Consider the following 23,600-nt stretch of genomic DNA (forward strand, 5'->3'; position numbering starts at 1 on the left):
CAACTAAGAAAATTCTGCCTAATCAGATCCACTTGAAACAGAATTTGGGCCATGATGTATTGCATATCTCACACGACATACCCACAACAAAAGAAATAAATGATACTAGTTGGGAGCTGTCATTTGTCATTTAATTAATTAGACTATCAAATTAAATATCAAACTCTCAAGGCCTTGTGCTACTTTTCATTTTTATTCATTGCCATTTAGTTGTCTATTTTTCACAATTATTAAGATTACTAACAAATATGGGATGATTTTTGTTATACAAAATATATATATATATACCGAATAAGGAACGCAGAGACTATATATATACACGCTTGTCTTATTTTAAAATAAACATTATAAATGACATTCACAATAAGCTTTTTTTATAATTTAAACATGATCTGATATGTTATTTAAGTTATATATTTAATTATTGGTTCTAAAACAAACAATACATAGTTTTACTAATTGAAACACTTTCCCCAAAATTACAACTCTAAACCCTCCCCACAATTCTCATATCATTAAGAAAGTGAATGATATTGTTGGAATGAGACACTTTTTAAAGCAAGTATAATTAAATAAGATACTTCCTCTGTCAAGAAAAAATATTATTAGAAGACATGCAATACGGTTTTAAATAAAAATAATTAATTGTATTGTAAATTAAATCGGACCCACATATATAATAATAATAATATATTTTATTATTATTATTACACTAAAAGAGACTAATTTTGTGGACGTCCCGAAATAACAAAAGAGTTTTTTTTTTTTTTTTTTTTCGGGAGGAGTATTTATATTTTCCTATACTAAAAGGCTTCATTAATTTGTTAAATCATTATTTCAGTTGTCTTTTATGTCATGTTGATAATATATCGGTTGTTTGAAGGAAATTTGGTCCTATAAAAACATTTATATATTCGTTCTATACAATAATATAAATTAATTTATCAATTCATTCTTCGATTCAATAAACATACGATTATTAGATATATGATTTCATTCTTAAGTTCCAACTTCATTCATGCTAAGATTAATTAATGATGATTCAATCCTTAAACAAAAACCTTTTAGATGAAGGCGGGTGGCCACGTAAAATAAATCATTAGAGGCAGCACCCTACTCTAGCCAAAACCTTTTAGTTATAGGAAATTCTAGCTATACAAATAAAAATATGGAAATAATAGCATTTTTGACTGAAATACCCTTTTAGTGTGTAACAGTATAAAATACTCTATTACACACATTTTACACTGTTACACACTTTTTCGCAATCACACACTTTTACGTAATTACACATTTTTTAGAAAAAGTGTGTAACATTGTAAAATACACTATTACACGATTTTTGAAAAAGTGTGTAACAGTGTATTTTACACTGTTACACATTTTTTTGCAATTACACACTTTTACGTTATTACACACTTTTCCGAAAAAGTGTGTAACAGTATTAAGGGTATAATTGTACATTTACATTAAAAAAGGCTAGTTTTTCCATATTTTTATTTGGGTGGATATTTTTTCCTTTTCTTATCCAAGAAGTGTTAATTGAGCCCATTAACTCTAAATTATTATGTAAAATAATTAATGAATCAAAATCAGTCACTACAAGAAAACTCTGGGTTTAATTATTGGCATTTTGTCATTGTTACATTTTTTTCACACCATGAAGGAAATATTGACAAGATGCATGAAATATAGAAATAAATAGAACCCATCGCCACAAAATTAAAATTATTGTTATAAAGGTATTCCATTCACGAATAAATAATCACCATTTTACTGTCGCAGTTTTTTTTAGCCATTAATTCCGGCATATATACAACATCAAATTACTTTCAAGATGCGTAGTAGTAATAAGATAAAATACAAATGTGGTTCCATTTTATGTAGATATACGGTAATTTACAAGTTTGGTTGTTCAGTTATTGGACAAACTATTTTAAAAATATATATAATCTCTTAAATTAAAATTCATGATGTAATATACATATTGTGCCTAGAAAAATTTCAAACAAATGTAAACAAATAAGGAGTATACTAACTATAAATAAGTAATTAGATGAAGAAAGACGTGGGAATTAATGACTAATGAGATTGTTTTTTTTTAAATAAGTAAATAAAAAAATTAACATATCGCGTTACGGTGAACTTGAACCTTGAATCTCAGGACTTGGACATTAACCATCTATCGCAGGCAGATACATGCACACATGGCTAATGATATTGTTGAGGACTCTTGAGGTGAGCATGGTACGTGAAAGGAATGAAAGAAGATGGGGAATCTGAAAAGAATAAATGAAAATGTGGTCCTTGAAACTTATGTTTTCCCCAATTTAAGGGATAAATAATCATAAGTATTAATTGCCAACACATCTAACATTAGCTCCTGCAATTAATACAAAACCGCTTTGCACTCCCAAGCACTCATAACCAACATTTATTTTTCTGCCACTCCCACTATTTAAAAAAAATAAAATATTTTACCTTAATTAATTTTAGCCTTCTTCTCTATATTTATTCATATGTATATATATTTATAAATTATACTACATATATTGATGCATGTATGTAAATTTAATTTTTTGATTTGATAGCTTATATTTATTTCATTTTATTAGCTTATATTTATTTCATATGCATGTAACTATTCCAACTGTCTGTGGTTCAAACTTCAAACTGCATGATATCTATGATGATCATCAAGACACAACGTTCAAAATTCATTGTGGTAAAAACTGATATGTGCGGCTTTTCTAGCTAAATCATGGAACAAAATCAGTAAGTTGGGATGAATTTTCTTGACCTCCATCAGTAGCTGATCAGTTGAGGTGCGACACCTACAAATTTATCCACATATATATAATCGCAAAGAGAGTAATTAATGAAGTCTATGAAATTATAGAAACTTACTTGAAGGAAAGAGTCTCTCTCTTTGCATTGTGATAAGTCAAGTTTAACTTGAAATATCTTTCAAAAACCCTTGAGAAAATGCTCCCCCAAATTATCTTCAAGGTGGATCTTACTTGCCGGCGTAAGACCTAAAAACAAGACTCCGATGTACTTAGATGGCCTTCTGTAATTCTTATTTATATGAAAATCTTTGGCTGTTATGGCCAAATTAAGTTGATTTGGATGAATTAACTCTGAAATTTGAATGAATTAACTCTAAAATTGACTTAGCGAATGACAAAACATAATTAAATTTTTCATCTTTCGAATGACCTTAGCGGCAAATAGAATAGAATTTCATACCTCCCATATTGGGTAGTAGCGTGTCATCCAATATTCGCAATTGATCTCAACATTGACATCTCACCTTGATATTTGCCCAATTTGAATAGAGAAATACTAGTGTATAACCCGTCGAAATTCGACGGGACTTTAAATTTTGATTTAAATTATTTATATTATTTTTAATTAATTTAATTTGATATAATAGAATTTACATTATATTAATTTCAACTATTATTAAATTGCGACGGGAGTATTAATTTCAACTATATTCGTCAATTAAATGTTCATTTTTAGCTAGAATAATAAAAATACTCTTTTATATAAATTTTGTACAATTTTTTTATATTGACGGATAAAAATTAATTTAAGATCTCATATGCCATATAAGCATCATCCCATCTCAACTCTATAAGACCAAATGATCATCAATAATTCGAAAGACAATATTTAACTTTTGAGAATTATCTCGTCTGAATCCTGAAACAATATATCTGACTTTTATGCGTCAATCGTTTGAACATCACTATTTGATACTTTAAATATCATAACTTACTTCTAAACATTATTTTCATTAGGAGCTTGAAAGATCAGGACTGATTTGTGAGATTATACAATCTGAAGCTTATAAGATCATAACTAACTTTTAAATATCATCTTGTATGGAGCTAGAAAAATCATAACATGATTATGTGCATCATCTCATTTGGAGTTTAAAATACCATAACAAACTTCTAAACATAATCTTGTATGGAGCTTGAAAAACCATAACATAGTTATGTGCATCATCTCATTTGGAGCTTAAAATAGAATAACTGAATTTCAAGCATCATTTCGTTTGGAGTTTGAAAGAATAAAACTGGCTAGTAAGCATCATCTTGTTTGAAGTTTGAAAGACCATGACTAAGTTTTGAGAATCATCTAGTATATATATATCAATTTATTTAGTATTTCAATTGGTAAATTTTCATAAAAAAATCAATGTGGGATGAGAAGATTCAGATAAATAAGAATTAATAAATATGATTTTTTTTTAAGAAATAGGATAGATAAAAATACAAAAATATGGTGATGCTACATAGGAGTATTCCATTTTTTAATTATATATGTGATGATATTAATATTATTATCGTCTCAAACCCATATATATATATACATATATATATATATATATAAATCAATAATTGGTTAATAATCTCGACAAAATTTACACGAATAATCATCTCGTTAGTTACTCCAAAATATCTCTATCCTTAAAAACTTCTGGATTGAATGCAGTATGCAATATCCTCCCTCCGTCCCATGAAGCAATACCAAGTTCTTTTCGGCACGGGAATTAAGAAATTGATATTTTGTGTGTTAAGTGTGGTAGATGAAAAAGTGAAAATGTGAATTAATAATAAATTTTTTGCTACTTTTAGAAACTGGTCTTACTTCGTGGGACAGACCCAAAAGGAAACTTGATCTTGCTTCATGGGACGGAGGGAGTATATTGTAATTTTTTTCTTTTCATTATATCAATTTTTATTATTGTAATTTTTTTTTATTTTTTCAATATACATTTCAAATATATATATTAAGTTAAAATAATTTTTTAATTATATTTATAAATATGATAATTGAGTTGATATCAATTTTATATAAATATAAAAGTTTAAAGTTTCCCGTGCATTTCACGGTGTGCAAATGCTAGTATTACTTTAAACCTCAAATTATTTTTACACTATCAATTATATCCTTAATTATAGATTTTTTTTTTACAAATCTTGAATTATTAATTTTGTATCAATTGCACCACTCGTCTATTTTTTTGGCTCTGAAAATTTGACGTGGCTCGCCGTATGCTATGATTATTCAAAATCAATCCTTTTTTAACATTCTTTATATACTCCATAAAACAACATCATTATATGCTTTATTAATTGAAAATTTAAAGAGTGAAAAATGGATGAAGGGTACAATTAATACAAAATCGATAGTTTAAGTCTTAAAAAATATTTTTTAATAGTTCAAGATATAATTGATTGTGTGAACATAATTTGGGGTTTAAAGTAATATTTACCGTTATATCTAATCCTTATATATATATATATATATGCTCAAATATTTAGCATATGGAGAAATGAAATTCTACATTTCTTAAAGTTACGCCAACTTGATAATTTTATGAAATTAAATATTCTATAATCTATATCTATACTATATTAGAAAGGCAGTTTCCAATTTGAAATCAATTTCAAAATAATTTCAAAATTAAGTTGCAATTTTGTAGTTATAATAAAATTGAAGGTTTATGTTTAAACTATATTTTTCTTTTTATTTTCCATTTCTTTAACTTCTATTTGTTGTTTTATTTCTTTCCAAAATTATGAAATGCGATTAATTGGTGTTTGGAGAGATAAGGTGGGCTTGGTGATTTCTTGGAGTGTTTGGGGTACTAACTGTTAACTTCTAACATTACTTTGTCCGATCAAAAAAAAAAAAAAAAAACTATAAGAGCTTTAATTTGATATATTTTATGTAAATGTTTGATTTAAAATGTACAAATTAAATTTGTTTATTATAATTTTATAAATTTCTCTCTCCTCTCTCATCATTTTGAAAAAATGTATTTTAAATTCTTTTTTTATTAGTATTTTTTTATTTTTTTTTACTTTTTTTTTACTTTTCATAATATCAAATTTTATAATTGTAAATTCTTTTTTATTTTTTTATTTTTTAATATTCATTTCAAATATATTTAGTTAAAATTAATTTTTATTATATTTATGAGTATGATAATTGAATTAGTATTAACTTTTATATATAAAAAAATAAAAGATATTTTCCCGTGCGTTGCATGGGATGCAAATGCTAGTTATATTAAAAAGACAATTTCCAATTTGAAATCAATTTCAAAATTGAATGGAAATTTTGAAGGTATAATAAAATTGAAAGTTACTTTGTAAACTATAATTTTTCTTTAACTTCTTATTTTTTATTTTATTTCTTTCCGAAATCGTGAAATTCGATTGGTTATAAAATATTTAATATGGATATTAAATTAAAGATCACGATAAGAGATTTAATTTGATATATTTTATGTAAATATTTGATTTAAAATGTAAAAGTTATATTTGTTTAAATACTAATTTTTTTTAAAAAAAATCTCTCTCCTCTCTCGTCTTTTTGAATAAATTTATTTTTTAATTATTTTTTATTAAATTTTAGTTTTTCTTGTCTTTTTTTACATTTCATAATATCAAAATTTATAATTGTGAGTTCTTCTTTATTTTTTTATTCAATCAATATTTAATTGAAATATATTCAGTTAAAATAAATTTTTTATTATATTTATAAGTATGATAATTAAATTAGTATTAATTTAATATAAATATAAAAATGTAAAATATTTTTCCGTTCATTGCACGGGGTGTAAATGCTAGTTAAAATTAAATCATTTACTTAGCTAGACATCTTAACAATATATCAAAATAATATTTTCAATAAAAATAAAATTATTTATTTGACCAACTAATTAATTGACCAAATTTAATTGGAGGTGCAAAATAATTCAGGGATGGGAAAATACATATTATATCTACTCCTTTTATATATGTTCTCTAGTAATGATAGACTACTATAAATTTGATGTGGAATTGGAGAAGATATGGATAAAAATGAATAAAAATAAGGAATAGAGAAAATCGTATAATCATACATGTTAATTTTTTCTAAGAGAAGTACATTGATTTTATTTTTACTATCAGTTTAAAAGTTTATGTTTCATAATTCTAATGATCTTTCAAATATTTTCTTCTAATTATTTTCTCAAATATTTAACATACGGAGAAATGCTTCAAGTCATTTACTTAGCTAATTAGTATTGACATCTTAATAATTGGTCAAAATAATTTTTTTAGTAAAAATAAAACTATTTATTTAGTCAACTAATGAATTGATCAAATTAATTTGGAGGTGCAAATACTTGAAATATGGGAAAATACACATTGTATCTAATCATTTTATATATGTTCTCTAGTAGGCATAGACTACTATAAATTTGATGTGGGATTGGATAAAAAATAATTAAAGTGAGTACTTGAGATGAATAAAATTAAAAAATAGAGAAAATCATATAATCATGACAATTTTTTTCTAAGGGGATACATCAGTTTAAAAATTTATGATTCAAAAATTATAAAAATCTAGCAAATATTTTCTAATTATTTGCTCAAATATTTAACAAATGGAGAAATGCCATTTTACAATTCTTCAAATTACGTCAACTTACAATTTTGTGAACTTAAATATTTTCTAATTAAAAAAAAATCAATTACTTAGCCAATTAGCATTGACGTTTTAATAATTGATAAAAACAAAATTTTCAATAAAAATAAAACTATTTATTTGGCCAACTAATTAATCGACCAAATTTAATTGAAGATGCAAAATAATTGAGGGATGGAGAAATACACATTATATCTAATCATTTTATATGTGTTCTCTAGTAGTCATTGACTACTATAAATTCAATGTGGGATGAGAGAATGTATAGATTAGAATGATTAAATGAAGATTTAAGATAAATTAGAATAGAGAATAGACGATGTGCCACATATGATCTTGAATTAAGGGGAATCCTTGAATATGTAATCTATTAAATAATAGATAGATTTAAGATCAATTAGAATAGAGAATAGAGAATAGAGGATGTGCCACATAGGATCTTGAATTCCCCTGAATTATGGGGAATCCTTGAATATGTAATTTATTAAATAATAGATAGATATTTGAAGTTTCATGGATTCATTGTTTTACTTGTTAAAACTATGAGGATGAAATCATTATTTGAATTTTGAACCCGTGTTTTATGTAGATTGAGTAATTCGAATTAAAAAATTATCAAAATTTAATTTTATTAGCAATGAAATGAGAGGATAGGAATAATTATTTATGTTCAGTCATGGAGAATAATTATTGAACTTGAAACAAAGATTTAGAAAAAGAATAGGAAAAATAAATTTATTTAGTAAATTACTATATTTCATTATACAAATAAAAATTAACTTTATAATTACTTTATTAATTATTAAATGATTAATATGATCAACTTTGTGTCCAACCTTGAACAATAATTATTGAATTTGGTACATTGCAATAAATTTATATTAGCATACATTTTGACTAATCAATATTTAATTAATAATTATAGCAATATTAATATAATCGATACATTTCATATTTTGTATTTTTTTGGATTGACCATATGCTCCTTTATTGATTAGTATTTTTATATTTATATGCATTATAAATTACTTCATTAAAAATAATGATTAGATATAATATAGATATTACTATTATTTATTAAATAAAAAATATAGTGCGAAAATTTAAAATTACATCATTATATATATAAATGGATATGAATTTTCCAAATTTATATGCATCTTGTATAAATGCACATTAATATTGCTTATGTAACGGTTAAATATATAAGGAAAGGAAAAAAATTATAATGATTAATTGAATTAATAATAATTATTTAAAACATGAAATGTAGTATTTAGAAAAAAGAGAATGGAAGAATATGAGAGTGCCATGTAGGAGAGAGAAAGATTATGGGGGCTTCAACATGTATTGCATTATATAATTAATAGATTTCTTTATTTAAAGAAACAACGACGTTGAGATGACGTGTTCACAATGTCGTTTTTGTAAACGTTCGATTTGTCCATATTGTCATTCTGTGCCACATCAGTATTTGTGTTATAATTACTACTCTTAATAGTTTATTTTTTTTTGACACTTTTTAAAGTTCGTCTTAAAAATGAATATTGATCCAAACTTGATGAATTTATGTGCCAATAACCCTTAAATAACCATTCACGAGAATCGTGATTATTCACCATTAACTTGTATTTATTCACAACCAATCAATATTTATTCACAATCAATAATGTATTATTCACGGGAATTTCATTGAAAATGACTCGAGAAAATTATTCATTATATTTTTATCATGTTATTACGAGAAACTGTGATATATTCACAGCAAATTGATATTTATTCACAACCAACAATGTGATTATTCACGATAATTATTCACTAAAATTTTTCATTGAACATCAATTTCGAATTTTCATTGAAAATGGAAGGTGGCATAATTATTGGAATTTTATTAAATTATTATTTTTACTTTAAAAATATAAAAAGGAAAAATAAATCATAACTATAAAATTTAAAATAATCTAGAATCTATAATTGATCTTAATTCTCATACTGTCAGAATGATATGAGCAGTATAGTTGAAATTGAATAACTGGAATATTTTGGGGAAATTAATTCGAACATTTTTTTTTGAGGAAAATTCGACCATTTATTGGCTGCCGAAAAAGTCATTGAAAGTTTAAAACTAGCCCATTGTACTGGGCTACCGTGAACAATTATGCTCAAATTATGTTAACAAAAAATGAGATTGACCTTTTAATTCTACGAATAATACAAAAAAATGCCTTATAAAACACGTTCTAATAGAATTTCGTGAAATTTCTTTGCATTTTCTCATTATGGATTTTCTGATTCGTACTACAATTTTTTTTTTCTTGGTACACATGAATTAGTTATTACCTCGAGTAAGGGTTTTTTTATTAAATAATAAAAAAAACACATACACGAGGAAGGATCCCCTATTTTAATTTTAATAGGGTCCATACACACATACAAATTACTTTGTTATGGGTTTTCAGATAAATAGAGAGCAATAATGAACTATCACTCAACGTAAATGTGCACGCGTTGATCGCCTCGCCTAAATAGAGTCCAGAATCAAGGGAAATAATAAAACTGAATGAATGATTAAATAAAAAAAGAAGAAGAAGAAAAAACCGAATGATTCAATCGTTATATTCCATAATTCCGTTTTTGTCTTTTACTAGTATTATTCATTAAATCAATTAATGGTATAACAACGTGTTGGAGAAACTTTCACAGAGCAAACGACATATGAAACTGGAAATCAACTCCAATACGACAGCTTTGGAATCATATGGAAGACAACTTGAGCTTGAGCAGATTATTTTTGCGCAATTTTGTACGTCAATGATTTTTTTTTTCTACAACAACAACAACAACAACAACAACAACAACAACAACAACAACAACAACAACAACAATAATAATAATAATAATAATAATAATAATAATAATATAACTTATCAACAATTTTAAATTGACTCAAGATTAACCGAAATTAAATTAGTTCGAGATTAATTCTATCATTACAGGAGGGGAATAACTGAGTAAGCGTCAATGAGATTAAGTCATGACTAGGGGTGTCATCGAATCGAGTCGAACCAAATAGCGGTATGCTCAAGTTTGATTTGTTTAGTATCGAGTCAAATCCCGAATTTTGTTTATCGAATACTTTGAGGATCACGAGCCTATACGAACTTTTTAAATCTATATTTATATTCAAAACATTAATTATTTTCTTTTGAAAATAAATTATTTCATTCAAAATAATAAATACTCTATATTAATTATTTTTTTATAACAAACATAGTTAATTAGAGATTAAATATGAATTTTAGTAAATAAATATATGTTGTGCCTACTAATAATTTATATTTTCAAATTGAATAACTTAACGAATTTGTTCACGTACGAGTTAACGAGCTGAATACAATTTAATTTATTTATTTATCAAACCTCTCAAAATAAATTTGAAAAAACTTTTTTTGAGCCAAGCTCCGAATAATTTGGGTGGACTAATCATGACTAATCCACTCAATCCTTAGTGTCATAAATAATTTCACTTGAAGACAAATTTAATTAATTTTGAACTTCGTGGAAATATAAGAGAACAGTTTTTAGGTTAGCGAGAACCTCGCAGTTGAGAAAGGTATATACACATGCTGCATGATGCTTCAAATAATTATACGAACTTGTTTTAAACAAACCTGTAAAATCACAGGGGTTATAATTTTCTTATTATAGTAGTGTATGGGTGGCCACAATGTGGCTGCATGATGCTTCAAATAAATATTTTTTTTCAAGATTTTTTTTATTATAGTAGTGTGTGGGTGGCCACAATATGACTGCATAGATTTATTGTAGTGATTATTTCTACAGATAGTTGACCTTTAACATTCAGTTAAAAAATTTAGAATTTTTAAATAAAATATAGCTTCATTGAGCTAGCCACCGTAGAATACTTTTATCAATAATCATTCATGCCATTTCCTGTAATCGAATCTATCAATAGGCATAATGATTGGTTTTACTTTATGTTAATATAGACGCAAATTGATTTGCTTATCATTGTTAATTAGTTGGATGCTTTTACTTGATTTGTTTTCTTAGGAGAGAAAAACATCTATATAGTGGAGAATTATAGGCCGCTGTAGCATAGATGACAAAGAATACGTACATATCATAAATTCAATCGTATATATATATATATATATATATATATATATATATATATATTGATATAAGTAATTCAAAATCGTGTTTCATGTAAAGAACCCATCCATTCCACCAACTTCATGAAATAATTAAAATTGAATTAGAGTACTATGATATTTTGTTTTAGTTGATATATTTATTTTTTATTATAAGGTTAAGTTTTGATTTGAGGTTTATCGGGGATTTATAGTGACGAGTATATAAAAATCAAGAGTCGACAAATTATTTCATATTTTTATAATGTCCGTCTTTGCATATGTCTATATATTACTCCGTTCTCATAAAATGTATATATCTAATTTTTTATTTTCGTCCGTTCTCATAAAATGTATTCAGTATATTTTTTATAAGTCTTCCACTCACAATAAAGTTATATATACTCTTAGTCCACTCACAATACATTCAATTATTTTATTAAAACCCGTGTCATTTAAAAATGAATACATTTTATTAGAACGGAAGAAATATATAAAAACATCTATATATCTATCTACAAAAATAAACTAAATTTTATTTAATTCATAATTTTATTTCAAGTAGAGAATTGACTCAAATTCAATATTGAAAATAAACTAATTAAGAATAAGTAATTGAGATAAAAATAACATAGATTTAATTAACGTAACAAGCTAATAATATAATAAACCACTATAAAAATAACATGTGTGCTACGAACTCATAACATGGAATATTCAAATTATTTTATAAAAATAATACTAAATATTAAAAATTAGGAACTTATGGCTTTCCTACTAAATTCAATTATTAAAATAATATATTATATTTTTTCTCTAAAAAGAAAGACTTAAACCGCCTGGGCACGGTGGAGTGGAATGGAATGGTGGGTTGACCACCCTGGACACGGTGGAGTGGAACGGATTGGTGGGTTGACCTTGACTTGGGAGACAAAGTCAACTCAACTAAATTTGGAACTTACTGTTGCGTGTAATTATAGAGTAAATCATTAAATCATATAATTGCATAGGCTCAAGCTCATCTTTCAAAAATTGCTGCGGGAATAGTCCCAGTAAACTAAACTAGCCACCAATCAAGATTCAGACATATTTCCAGTCCATTCTGACTTTTACACTGAGTCTCCCTCTCTCTCTTAAAGATTCAAATTGGGTCTACCACAATTGCAATACTGTCTCCGTAAGAAATGTTTTCCCTAGTCCTATTATCTGACGCAACAATGAAGCAAGCACTATGTAATATATATAGAGATTCAAAGTTTTGAGTAATATATTTAATTAATGTTAATTATGAGAGAGTTGAACCAAGATGAAAGATTGAATTAATGAGCCAAATTATATTAATTGTGTGGTACGAGCATTTGATAATACTGATGAATATAGGCTTTTGTTTTCAAAATAGCAATTAAATTCAAATACCATGCATATATGTGACAGATTCATTAAGTGTTGGACTCGTTTGCTATGTGTGAGATAATATGTGATGTCAGCAATATCATGTCTGGTAAAATATATAAAAAATGTAATATATACGCTATAATATTTCAGGTGTGATACATAATAAAAAAACATATATATGAATATATAATAGATAGCGTGCTATTAATTTACAAACTACTTTGATTTTTGAAACAAATAACATATTCTATTCCACACTTATCATGTATAGCAAATGAATTACACTACAAAAAAAGCGTTGATTACCGACGGCTAAATGCCGTCGGTAACAAAAGACGGCCGCCGGTAAATAGTGTTACCGGCGGCGATAACGGCGGCAAGCTCCCGCCGATAAACGGTTCGTCGGCAACGACAATAACGGCGGCGAACATCCGCCGTCGGCAGTTAACGGCGGCGATGCCGCCGGAATTGTCTCCGTTAAACGGCGGAGCCTAGCCGGAGAATTAGCGGCGGCAGACACCGCCGCTAGTTACCGAGGGCTATTTTGCCGTCGGTAGAGAGCCACCGGAGTCCGGCTGACCTTGCCGGAAAACTAGCGACGGCGATTACCGCCGCTAACTAGCGGCGGCGAAACGCCGTCGGTAACAAGCTACCGCCGTCCGGTGGGTCATGCCGGAGGATGGCCGGGTATTTACCGAGGGCAAATTGCCGTCGGTAACTACCGACAGCGTTTTGCCCACGGTAATGTTTTTAATTTTATTTTTTTATTTTATTTTATTTTATTTTATTTTATTTTATTTATTTATTTATTTTATTGTATATTGTATATCCACAATTTATTTCCGTATTTATACGGTATTGCATACTTTAGACGAACTTCCCAGTCGGCGACCCGACTTCCCAGTGGGTCACCCATCTTGCTTGTGCTCTGTGTCAAGCACGCTTAACTTTGAAATTCTTTTCGAGTGATCACCAGTACAGAACACTCGTATTATTGATATATCTACATCTATTAATTCATTTAAATGCTATATACTCACTCATATAATTATAATCTTTGAATATGTAGAGATAATACCTGAAATATGTTGTTAATTAGTGAGCGAGTTCGTTTTGGTCCTTATTTTTATCGTCGGTAAAATATTTAATTAATATTTAATAATTAATTAATTAATTAATTTTTTTTTTAACATTAATACACCAAAAGTGTTTTAATTTGGTTATTATAATGTGATTTGAATTTATTTGTTTATGTTAAATGCAATCATCATCATCATTGCCATAAATATATAAAACATATATAGTTTTAATAATTAAAGCACTTGAAATATATAGTTCAATAAAACATAAATTTGAAAAGAAAGTGCAAATGTAATTTTGTTTGAAAACATAAATATATAGTTTTAATAATTCTAAGCATCATCATCATCATCATCGGCATGAGGCCCTGGAGGTGGCTGAGCATTATACATCCTCAGAAACGCCTCCAATTGAGTCATGCGGTCCTGCATCTGTTGGCGTGCTGCTTGCTCTGCCGCCATGCGCTCCTCCATCTGTTGGCGTTGTGCTTGCTCTGCCGCCATGCGGTCCTCCATCTGTTGGCGTTGTGCTTGCTCTGCCGCCAATCGCTCCTCCAGCGTGGAGATCCGTGTCTCATAAAGCTGCTGAGACACCGCAGAACTGCCCGTGCTGCGGATAGACCCCCTACTAGCCTGACTCTGCCCGGCACTCCCGACGCCGTAGATCCGTGACCTATCCGGATGCACCACCTCCAAATACACCTCGTCTAGCCGCTCCTGTCGTCCTGTGGCAGCGGTCAGTCGATGAACCTCGGCCTAATTCATACATAACAATGCATAATTGTTAGAAAATAAATACATTCACTAAATATTTGAATAAACTTAAACACTTACGTCAATTCTAGCATCTCTCTCCGACGTATAACTTCCGTCGGCGTACATGTGGAGGCGGAGGAAGGTGGCATAGTTCGGTGCATCCTGGGGAGTACCAGGATCCAAGCTCTGTAGATGCATTTATATAAGATAAATAAGTTATATTAGTCAATATATTAATTTAATTTATATACTTAATTATTTGTTAATTACATACCATATACTGCTGCAGGATACGAGTCGACTGGGACCCGCCCACGTGCCTACTGATCCCTGTACCCTCCCCATCGGGCTCGGACATCCGGTTGGCACGTGCTCGATTTGAAACAGCCTCAACCTCGGGCTGATGCCAGTAATCCCGGAGTCCAGTCCAAAAATCGGGAGTCATCCAGACGGGCCTAGACATCTCTCTCCCTTGGCGGATACACTGCTTGAGATCTGTCTTGTAGTCGCTCATCATGTCGGAGTACCTTTTGCGGCCTTTTGTCTCCCACATTTTCCTCACGTCACGCTCATCATCGGGCTGCCACATAAACTCTTTCTGTTGAAAGAAAGAGAATTAATTTAATATCAAACATTTTAACAATTTAATATGATATATTTATATGTATTATAAATTTAATTGTACCTGTAATTCATCAAAAAATTTATCCTTCATCGCCGGGGGCGTCAACTTCCATGTGTACCCGCCTGGGTTATCAAACATCTTAAATGTGCGCGTGCAAGCTTTGGACAGGCCAGTGGGCTCCAACAAAACACTGTGTACAAGTAATTTTATCACTTAATCATGGTGTACGAGAAACAGTAATTTTAACTAAAATACTTACCCAGTCGTAGGATGCCTCTGAAATACCGTCCTCCCATCAGGTGCCTTAACCTCTCTCTCTCTGATAGCGGCAGCTGTAGGGCCCCTAGGCCTTCTAGCCCGTGAACTACTAGAAGCCTGGGGAGTCTCGGGAGTCCCAGAAATATGCGTCCCAGACCCATCAGATGTATCTGCTGTAGCTTCTGGCGCATTAACGCCAGATCGCCTCCCAAATCCCAAGAAATCTCGAGAGGTAGACATTATGCCTGTTGCATACAATTAAATTAACAAATATATAGCGAAACATAACATTAACAGTAACTAACAAACATAACAAATTTGCAATCAAATTCAACCAAAATGTGCATTTACATTTATTCATAAGCATCACTACTATCATCATCACTATCGTTAGATGTCAACGGGGAATCATCGTCTTCTGCTTCATCGTCATCTTCAATCTCAACGACTCCACCGAGGGGATGAAGGAGAAGTGGTTGTTCAATGCCTACACTTGTGTGAGTAGGCATAATAGTAACCACTTCTTCTTGAAATGGTTGATCTAATGTTGATGTAGATGCTGCAGTAGACACTTCAACCTTTGATCTTGCGTTGACTTTGCATGCTGACCACCAATTTTTCTTTGATTGGTTCGTACTGGGATAGGGACAGTAAAACACTTGAACTACTTGACTCGCCAAAACAAAGGGATCATACTTCTTATATCTTCGTGTGTGGTTCAGTGAAACTAACTTGAAGTCTGTATCAATAGAAGTTCCCTGAGCCGACAAGTCAAACCATTCACAGTTGAACAAGACTGTCTGCTTAATTGGATACCCCGGATACTCCAGCACGCAAACCTCTTGCAGACGCCCATAAAAGTCTAGCACATCTCTATCACTACCATAGACCGAGCCTTTTATGCAAACGCCACTGTTCACAGTCGCACTCTCTCTATCATGATCAGTTGTGTGAAACCTGTAGCCATTCACGAAATAGCCGGAGTATGTTTCAATCTCCCTTAATGGTCCAGCTGCAAGCGATCTAATATAAGGGTTCAACTCGTCGTTACAAGGACGACAAACCTGTTTCACACAAATATCATTTAAGTTTGCTAGCCAATTTTAGAGTAAGTAAATGTATATTTAACATAAATTTATCGTCTCTTACGTAATGGTTAAACCACATAATAAACTCGTTGTGAAACGCGACTTCAAACTCTGCATCAGTCATGTAAGGATTTGCATATCGTTTTTCCTCCTCGAAGATCCTTGGATACAAAGAATCAAATAAATATGTTAACACCTATATATGATGAACACTTCTTATACGTAAATTGAACGAGAATACTCACTTGCTATATGTCTCTGCAACCTCTGCACAATTGCTCAAAATATACATGTGTGCAGCAAGCCATTCGCGCTCATCCATGTATCTCTTCGTCCCTCGGCCAAGTGAACGCCCAATAAGTTTGAATATGGCGAGTAGGGATGGCAATGGGCCGGATCTGGACCGGATCCTGCTTGGTCCAGATCCAGATCCGTGTTTTTATGCTTAGATCCAGATCCGGTCCAGATCCATTGGATCCAAAAAAATGAGATCCAGACCCAGATCCATGAGATCCACTGGATCTCGGGTCCAGACCCAGATCCATAGTATTTCAGTCGGAGGGTTTTTTTCGTAATTTCACCCTCACCACACCTCGTTTAACCTTTTCTGAGCTGCGCGTTGGCGAAGCAGCTGAATCTGCGGCCAAGGCAAGTGGAGGTGTGGTTCCAGAACAGAAGGGCAAGGTGAGGAAAATTTGTCGAGGGCAGTTTCGTCATTTTGGTTTCGCAACAAAAAGTGTTGAAATTAATACTGGTTTTGGAGCAGGACCAAGTTGAAGCAAACGGAGGTGGACTGTGAGTATCTGCGGCGGTGCTGCGAGAATTTGACGGAGGAAAACAGACGGTTACAGAAGGAGGTGAATGAGCTGAGGGCATTGAAGCTTTCCCCTCAGCTCTATATGAATATGAGCCCTCCCACCACCCTAACCATGTGCCCGCAGTGCGAGCGCGTCGCCGTCTCGTCGTCTTCCACGCTGAGACTTCGGGTGCTCTGCTCTGCTCACGTCGAGACCGGAGATTTCACGCTGCTCTGCTCTGCAGCAGACCGGAGGTGGGGAAGGCCCGCTCTGCAGCAGACCGGAGGTGGACGGAGGTGCGGCGTGCGCTGCTCTGCTTAAGGACGGAGATTTCAGTTGCGCTGCGCTGCTGCTACTCACGCTGCTCTTCTCTGCAACAGACCGGAGGTGGGGAAGGCCGGAGGGGCTGACACCGGAGGTTGGGTGAGCCGCGCAATTGGAGCCTGGAGGATAGGCGAGCGGCGCAAGTGGGATGGAAGAAGTAGGGTTTCAAATCTGAAATGGAATTTTAAATTGTAATTAGGGAAGTTTATGTTTTAGGGTAGATAAAAATAAAATAATAAAAATATTATATATTTAATATTACCGGGTCCAGATTCGGATCTGGACCGGATCTGGACCGGATCTGGGTTTTATATCTTCTGCTCCAGATCCGGATCCGATTTTTTAGAGAGTGGTCCAGATCCGGTCCAGATCCGGCGGGTCCAAATTTTGCAAGGTCCAGATCCGAAAAAAAGGGTCTAGATCCGCGGATCTGGACCGGGTCTCGGATCCATTGCCATCTCTAATGGCGAGACAAAGAGGATCATCATTTTCAGCAACGGGCATCTCAATATTGCGAGGCAAAGTTGTCCACTTTGTAGATATTTGATCTTCAAAGTAAAACGAAGAGAAGGTTGACATTTCTGCAAGTAAGTATGCATTGGCGATGGACGCCTCAACCTTGGCTTTGTTTTTTATATGATTTTTTAATGTCCTCAAATATCTTTCAAAAGGATACATCCACCGATATTGCACTGGACCAGCCAATCGTGCCTCATCTGCCAAATGAACTGGTAGGTGCTCCATTGAATCAAATAAACTAGGAGGGAAGATACGCTCAAGTTTGCAAAGAGTAACAGCTATCTTCTCACTCAGTATTCTCATGTCATATATGGCCACGTTGCGGGATGTTAATTCTCTGAAGAAGAAACTTAACTCTGTAATTGCCTCCCAAACATTCTTAGGAAGAAGTTCTTTAAATGCAACAGACAGAAGGATTTGCATGAACACGTGACAGTCGTGACTTTTCATGTTGTGCATCTTCAGGGCGTTCATGTCAACACATCTACTAATATTTGACACGTACCCATCGGGAAACTTAAGACTCTTGATCCATTGAAGTAAGATCTTCTTCTCTTCCCTGTCAAGCGTATAACATGCTTTCGGATACCCTCGAGTTCCATCCACTTTCTTCAACTCTTTCCGCTTGCAGAAGGTGTTCAATTCTTCTCTAGATTTTTCTGTATCTTTTGTCTTCCCCTTCACATTCAGGACAGTATTAAACACGTTATCAAACACATTTTTCTCAATGTGCATGACATCCAGATTATGTCGAATCAAAAGATGTCTCCAATAGGGTAGATCCCAAAATATGCTTTTCTTTTTCCACCCTACATCTTGATATTTGGCGAGTTGAGCGTTCCTGCCATCGAAGTCTTCGGTAACCTTCACGAAGCCTAACCCCTCGATTTGATTCAAGATTTGTATTCCTGATCTTTGTTCTGGTGGACCAACATTGCATGTCTTATTCCTCAAGAATGAAGTTTTGTTTCTCCTAAACACATGGTTAGGAGGTAAGAACTTCCGATGATTATCAAACCACGATTGTTTTCCACTCATCGGCAAAGTGAATGCTTCTGTATTCTCCATGCAATGTGGACATGCCAATTTCCCAGCTGTACCCCACCCAGACAACATAGCGTACGCTGGAAAATCACTGATAGTCCATATCAGAGCTGCTCGCATCTGGAAATTTTGCTTCAACGATATGTCGTAAGTGTTCACACCAACCTCCCACAGAGATTTTAACTCGTGTATCAATGGCTGTAAGAATACGTCCAACTTCATCTTTGGGTTTGATGGGCCAGGCACGAGGACTGTGAGGAACATGAATTGTTCTTTCATGCACAACCACGGAGGCAGGTTATACGGCGTGACAATAACTGGCCAAGAAGAATATTGACGCCCTGATTGTGCAAATGGGGCAAAACCATCTGTAGAGAGGGCCAATCTCACATTTCTGATCTCCTCGGCGAATTCAGAAAAGACTGAATTCAAATATTTCCATGCCGGAGAGTCGGCCGGGTGGCGCATTATCCCATCGTCTGTGGAGGTCGCATGCCACCGCATATGTTCAGCAGTTGCAGGAGATGCAAACAATCTCTGCAATCGGGGCGTCAAGGGAAAATAGTGCATCTGTTTGGCGGGCACTTGTTTCTTTCTGCGACTCCCAGATGCACGCAAGCTGTCCTTATATCGTGATTGGTCACAGAACATACAACTATGTAGCTCACTAGTTTCCCCCCAATACAACATGCAGTTATTAACACAGCAATCGATCTTCTCTACTGGCAAACCCAAACCACGTAGATTTCTTTTCGTACTATAGAAGTCTTCTGGACAGTTGTTACCCTCTGGTAAAGCAGCTTTCATCATCGAAGACATCTGATTGTAAGTCCTCTCTGACATGTGGCTTTCAGTCTTTATGCTCATGAATTGAGTCATCCAACTTAATTGTGTGTACGTGTCACATCCTGCGTACAATGGAGTATCCGCTGCATCCAACATGTTATAAATCTGTTGAGCGTCATTATTGGGCGGCTGCTCCAGATTTGGAGGATCTTGATAATTACTAGGTCCAGCATGGTCATACACCATCCTTTCGTAGTTATTGTATAATCCATCATCCTCATTCATTATAGCATGTTCTCTCGGCATAGACAGCGGTGCTTCCCCGTGACAAACCCAAACTTTGTAATTCAGGACAAATCCACGCCTACTAACATGTTTTCTGACCGTAGGTACATCTAAATACGCTTGATTCTTGCACTTCTTACACGGGCACCTAATGTTACCTTGTCCATTTGTGTACGCCGTTTGATTGAACGCCCACTCAAGGAAAAACTCAAGCCCCGTTTCAAATGCGGTACGATCATTGTATCTCGCGTACATCCACGTACGATTATCACTCATTCTTGCAAATTCTAATTGAAAAAAACAAATAAAATATAATAAATTACTTGAAATCTAACAAAATTTCGACAGCATAACCCCACTATCCTAACTACCAAGTGCTCGACTCTACCAGCAACTATAGTGACCATAGTGGTCCTAATTTACTAAGCCTATACTAGGTCTACCCGGCCCCCCAATGTCGAAGCAATAATACAATACAAATAAAAGCAATAAAAATCATGGTAATTAAATTAAAAACAATCATTTGTTGGGAGAAGATCCTTAAGAAATAATCAATTTCTATCCCAAAGGGAGAAGATCCTTAAGAAATTGATTAAATCTATCCCACAATATTATCCAACATATATAAATTATTCTAACAAACAACTTAAACTAAATTATATTGATTAAAATTAATATAATTTAAAATTAACCATGCTTCATAATTTAAAACTAAACTAACAACATATACTAATTGATTAATATAATTTAAAATTAATCATGCTTCAATTGATATAATTTAAAATTATTCATGCTTCATATAATTTATTTATAAACAAAGCCAATTATAAATTAATTATTAAACTATATATAACAAATAAATCTATTTAATTAACATATAAATACATAAATAATTAAATAAATAATTAAACAAGAGAGCGTACGGTGGTGGTTTCCGGCGGGTGTCGTGAAGAAAGCGGCGAAACGAAATCGTCGAACTAAAATAAATTAATAATATAAGTCAAAATTTAAAAATTATATATATATATATATATATATATATATATATATATATATATAGAGAGAGAGAGAGAGAGAGAAAGAGAGTTACCTGGGCGGCTGGGCACGGCGGCGGGGTTCGGCGGCGGCTGTCGGCGGCGGTGGTCGGCTGGTGGAAGCAGCAGGCAGCAACAGCAGGGGCGAAGCGGCGGGGGGGAGGGGGGGTGGGGGGATTGTTCTGCGCAAAAGTGAAAAAAGGAGGTTACGCGTGCCCTAATATTGGCCATTACCGACGGCAAGTGCCGCCGCTAGCTAGCGACGGCATAAACGCCGTCGGTAATTGTGTTAATTTAATGTTTTATTATATATTCGAAACTTACCGGCTGCGTCGCCGTCGCTAGTTAACGGCGGCAAGTTTGCCGTCGGTAACGGGCCGGTAATTTCGAAAGCTCGGGTCGCCTGGAATGCCGCCGCCGTGCCGCCGTTAATTACCGACGGCAAAATTGCCGCCGGTAATTTTAGCCGGTAATTATGCGTTTTTTTATAGTGTTAGAGCAGCGTTTGGTTGAAGTGTTAAGCATGAGTAATAAAATAATTCAATTTAATCAAATGTTTGGTTTGCATAATTCAATCGTGATGGATAACGCTCACACTCTAATAATTCAATTGAATATATTCATCACCTCAAAGTTGAGTTGATAATTTAATTATCTTCTAATTCATAATGCAAAATTTCAAAAACAATTTTATTAAAATGGAATTGTATATATATTTTTTTGCGTTTTTGTAGGTTATAAAAAAGGAATTATAATTGTTTTTTAGTATGAGATCAATAAATTATTTTTTCGAAGTTGGAAATCTTCGATTACCACGAAATGTTAAGCTTACTATTTGAAGTGGAGTTATCTATATAAATATGAGGATATTTATAAATTATAATAGTGCATTATCTACGCAATAGGGTGGAAGATTTAATATAAGAATTATCACTAACTATTGCAAATTTGACTATAATTTATAATCTATAATTGATATGCTATCGCCACCAAACAAAATAAAAAAACTCAATTGCTAATGTGATAGACAACATGAAATTAAATACTAGTAATATTTTCAAGTATTGTCGTACCGATTATATATGGTACGTTCAAGCAACGAGTCCAACCACGTCTTTCCCACAGTGACGAATTAATAACGAATCAGTAGTAAAACTTGCTGATAAATATATTTCCCTCCATGTGTACATATTGAGCAATATATATATTATTCGATTGACTACACTAATGGTACTCCGATAATTATAAATTATTTTTACATAAGAGTGAATAATAATACAGCATTACCTGAAGGCATACTTCACATTCATGACAGCTTGCATGCAAAATAAATCAAAACAACCATGAAACACACTCATAATTAAATTAGACGTGCATTACTCGTAATTAGGGAATTGAATTAATTGATTAAATTTTGATAAGGTGGATCAATATCCTCTATTGGATTCTACAAACTTTAATTATGGATATATCAGTAACCTTATTAATGAACCTCCTAATTATCCCCTCAGTATAACTAATCACATAGTGCGATGATCATAATTTCGGTTGACTGGAACTATCAATTACCGAGGACTTCTTCAAAAATCTTTAGAATCTCTTTTAAAATGATTTTTGTCGTTATAAGGATGATTCACACAAAATTTACTCACTCTATTAACAAAAATAAATAAATGATGAATAATTAAATAAATTTGGCAAATGTACAGATCACGAGCTGACCAAGTCCGGGTTACTCGACGTGGAATTCTTATGCAAGTGGCCCGAGTCACGACTCAAAGCTTCTGACTTTTCATTACATTCCATGAACTTGGGCATATTTTCTCTAACACAAATTCAGTTCTTTTGTGAGTTCTCACGGTTCCGATCACTTATATACTTTAATAAGATATTTATAAATAGGGGAAGGCTAAAATAAGAACGCTTCTTAAAATATAAATTAGGAACCATTTTCAACCC

At 32.3% G+C, this 23,600-nt stretch overlaps 2 protein-coding genes across 2 annotated transcripts; one reads left to right on the forward strand and one right to left on the reverse strand.

Annotated features, from left to right (window-relative positions):
• Nucleotides 1–16,022: 16,022 nt before the first annotated feature.
• LOC130985375 (uncharacterized) lies at nucleotides 16,023–17,177 on the reverse strand. Its single transcript, XM_057908332.1, has 2 exons — nucleotides 16,914–17,177; nucleotides 16,023–16,828 (listed from the first exon to the last, which is right to left on the reverse strand). Exons 1-2 carry the CDS (start codon nucleotides 16,974–16,976, stop codon nucleotides 16,118–16,120), a joined length of 774 nt encoding a protein of 257 aa, XP_057764315.1. The 5' UTR covers nucleotides 16,977–17,177; the 3' UTR covers nucleotides 16,023–16,117.
• A 60-nt stretch (nucleotides 17,178–17,237) lies between these two features.
• Nucleotides 17,238–18,311, forward strand: LOC130985376 (homeobox-leucine zipper protein HOX17-like; the record flags this gene model as incomplete). The annotated part of the gene is made up of 4 exons (XM_057908334.1): nucleotides 17,238–17,398; nucleotides 17,465–17,536; nucleotides 17,619–17,945; nucleotides 18,030–18,311. Coding segments are annotated over 4 exons (699 nt in total), but the record flags the coding sequence as incomplete, so codon positions are not given.
• Between the last annotated feature and the right edge of the window lie 5,289 nt (nucleotides 18,312–23,600).

This window comes from Salvia miltiorrhiza, chromosome 5 (genome assembly GCF_028751815.1).
Source record: "Salvia miltiorrhiza cultivar Shanhuang (shh) chromosome 5, IMPLAD_Smil_shh, whole genome shotgun sequence".
Lineage (NCBI taxonomy): Eukaryota > Viridiplantae > Streptophyta > Magnoliopsida > Lamiales > Lamiaceae > Salvia > Salvia miltiorrhiza.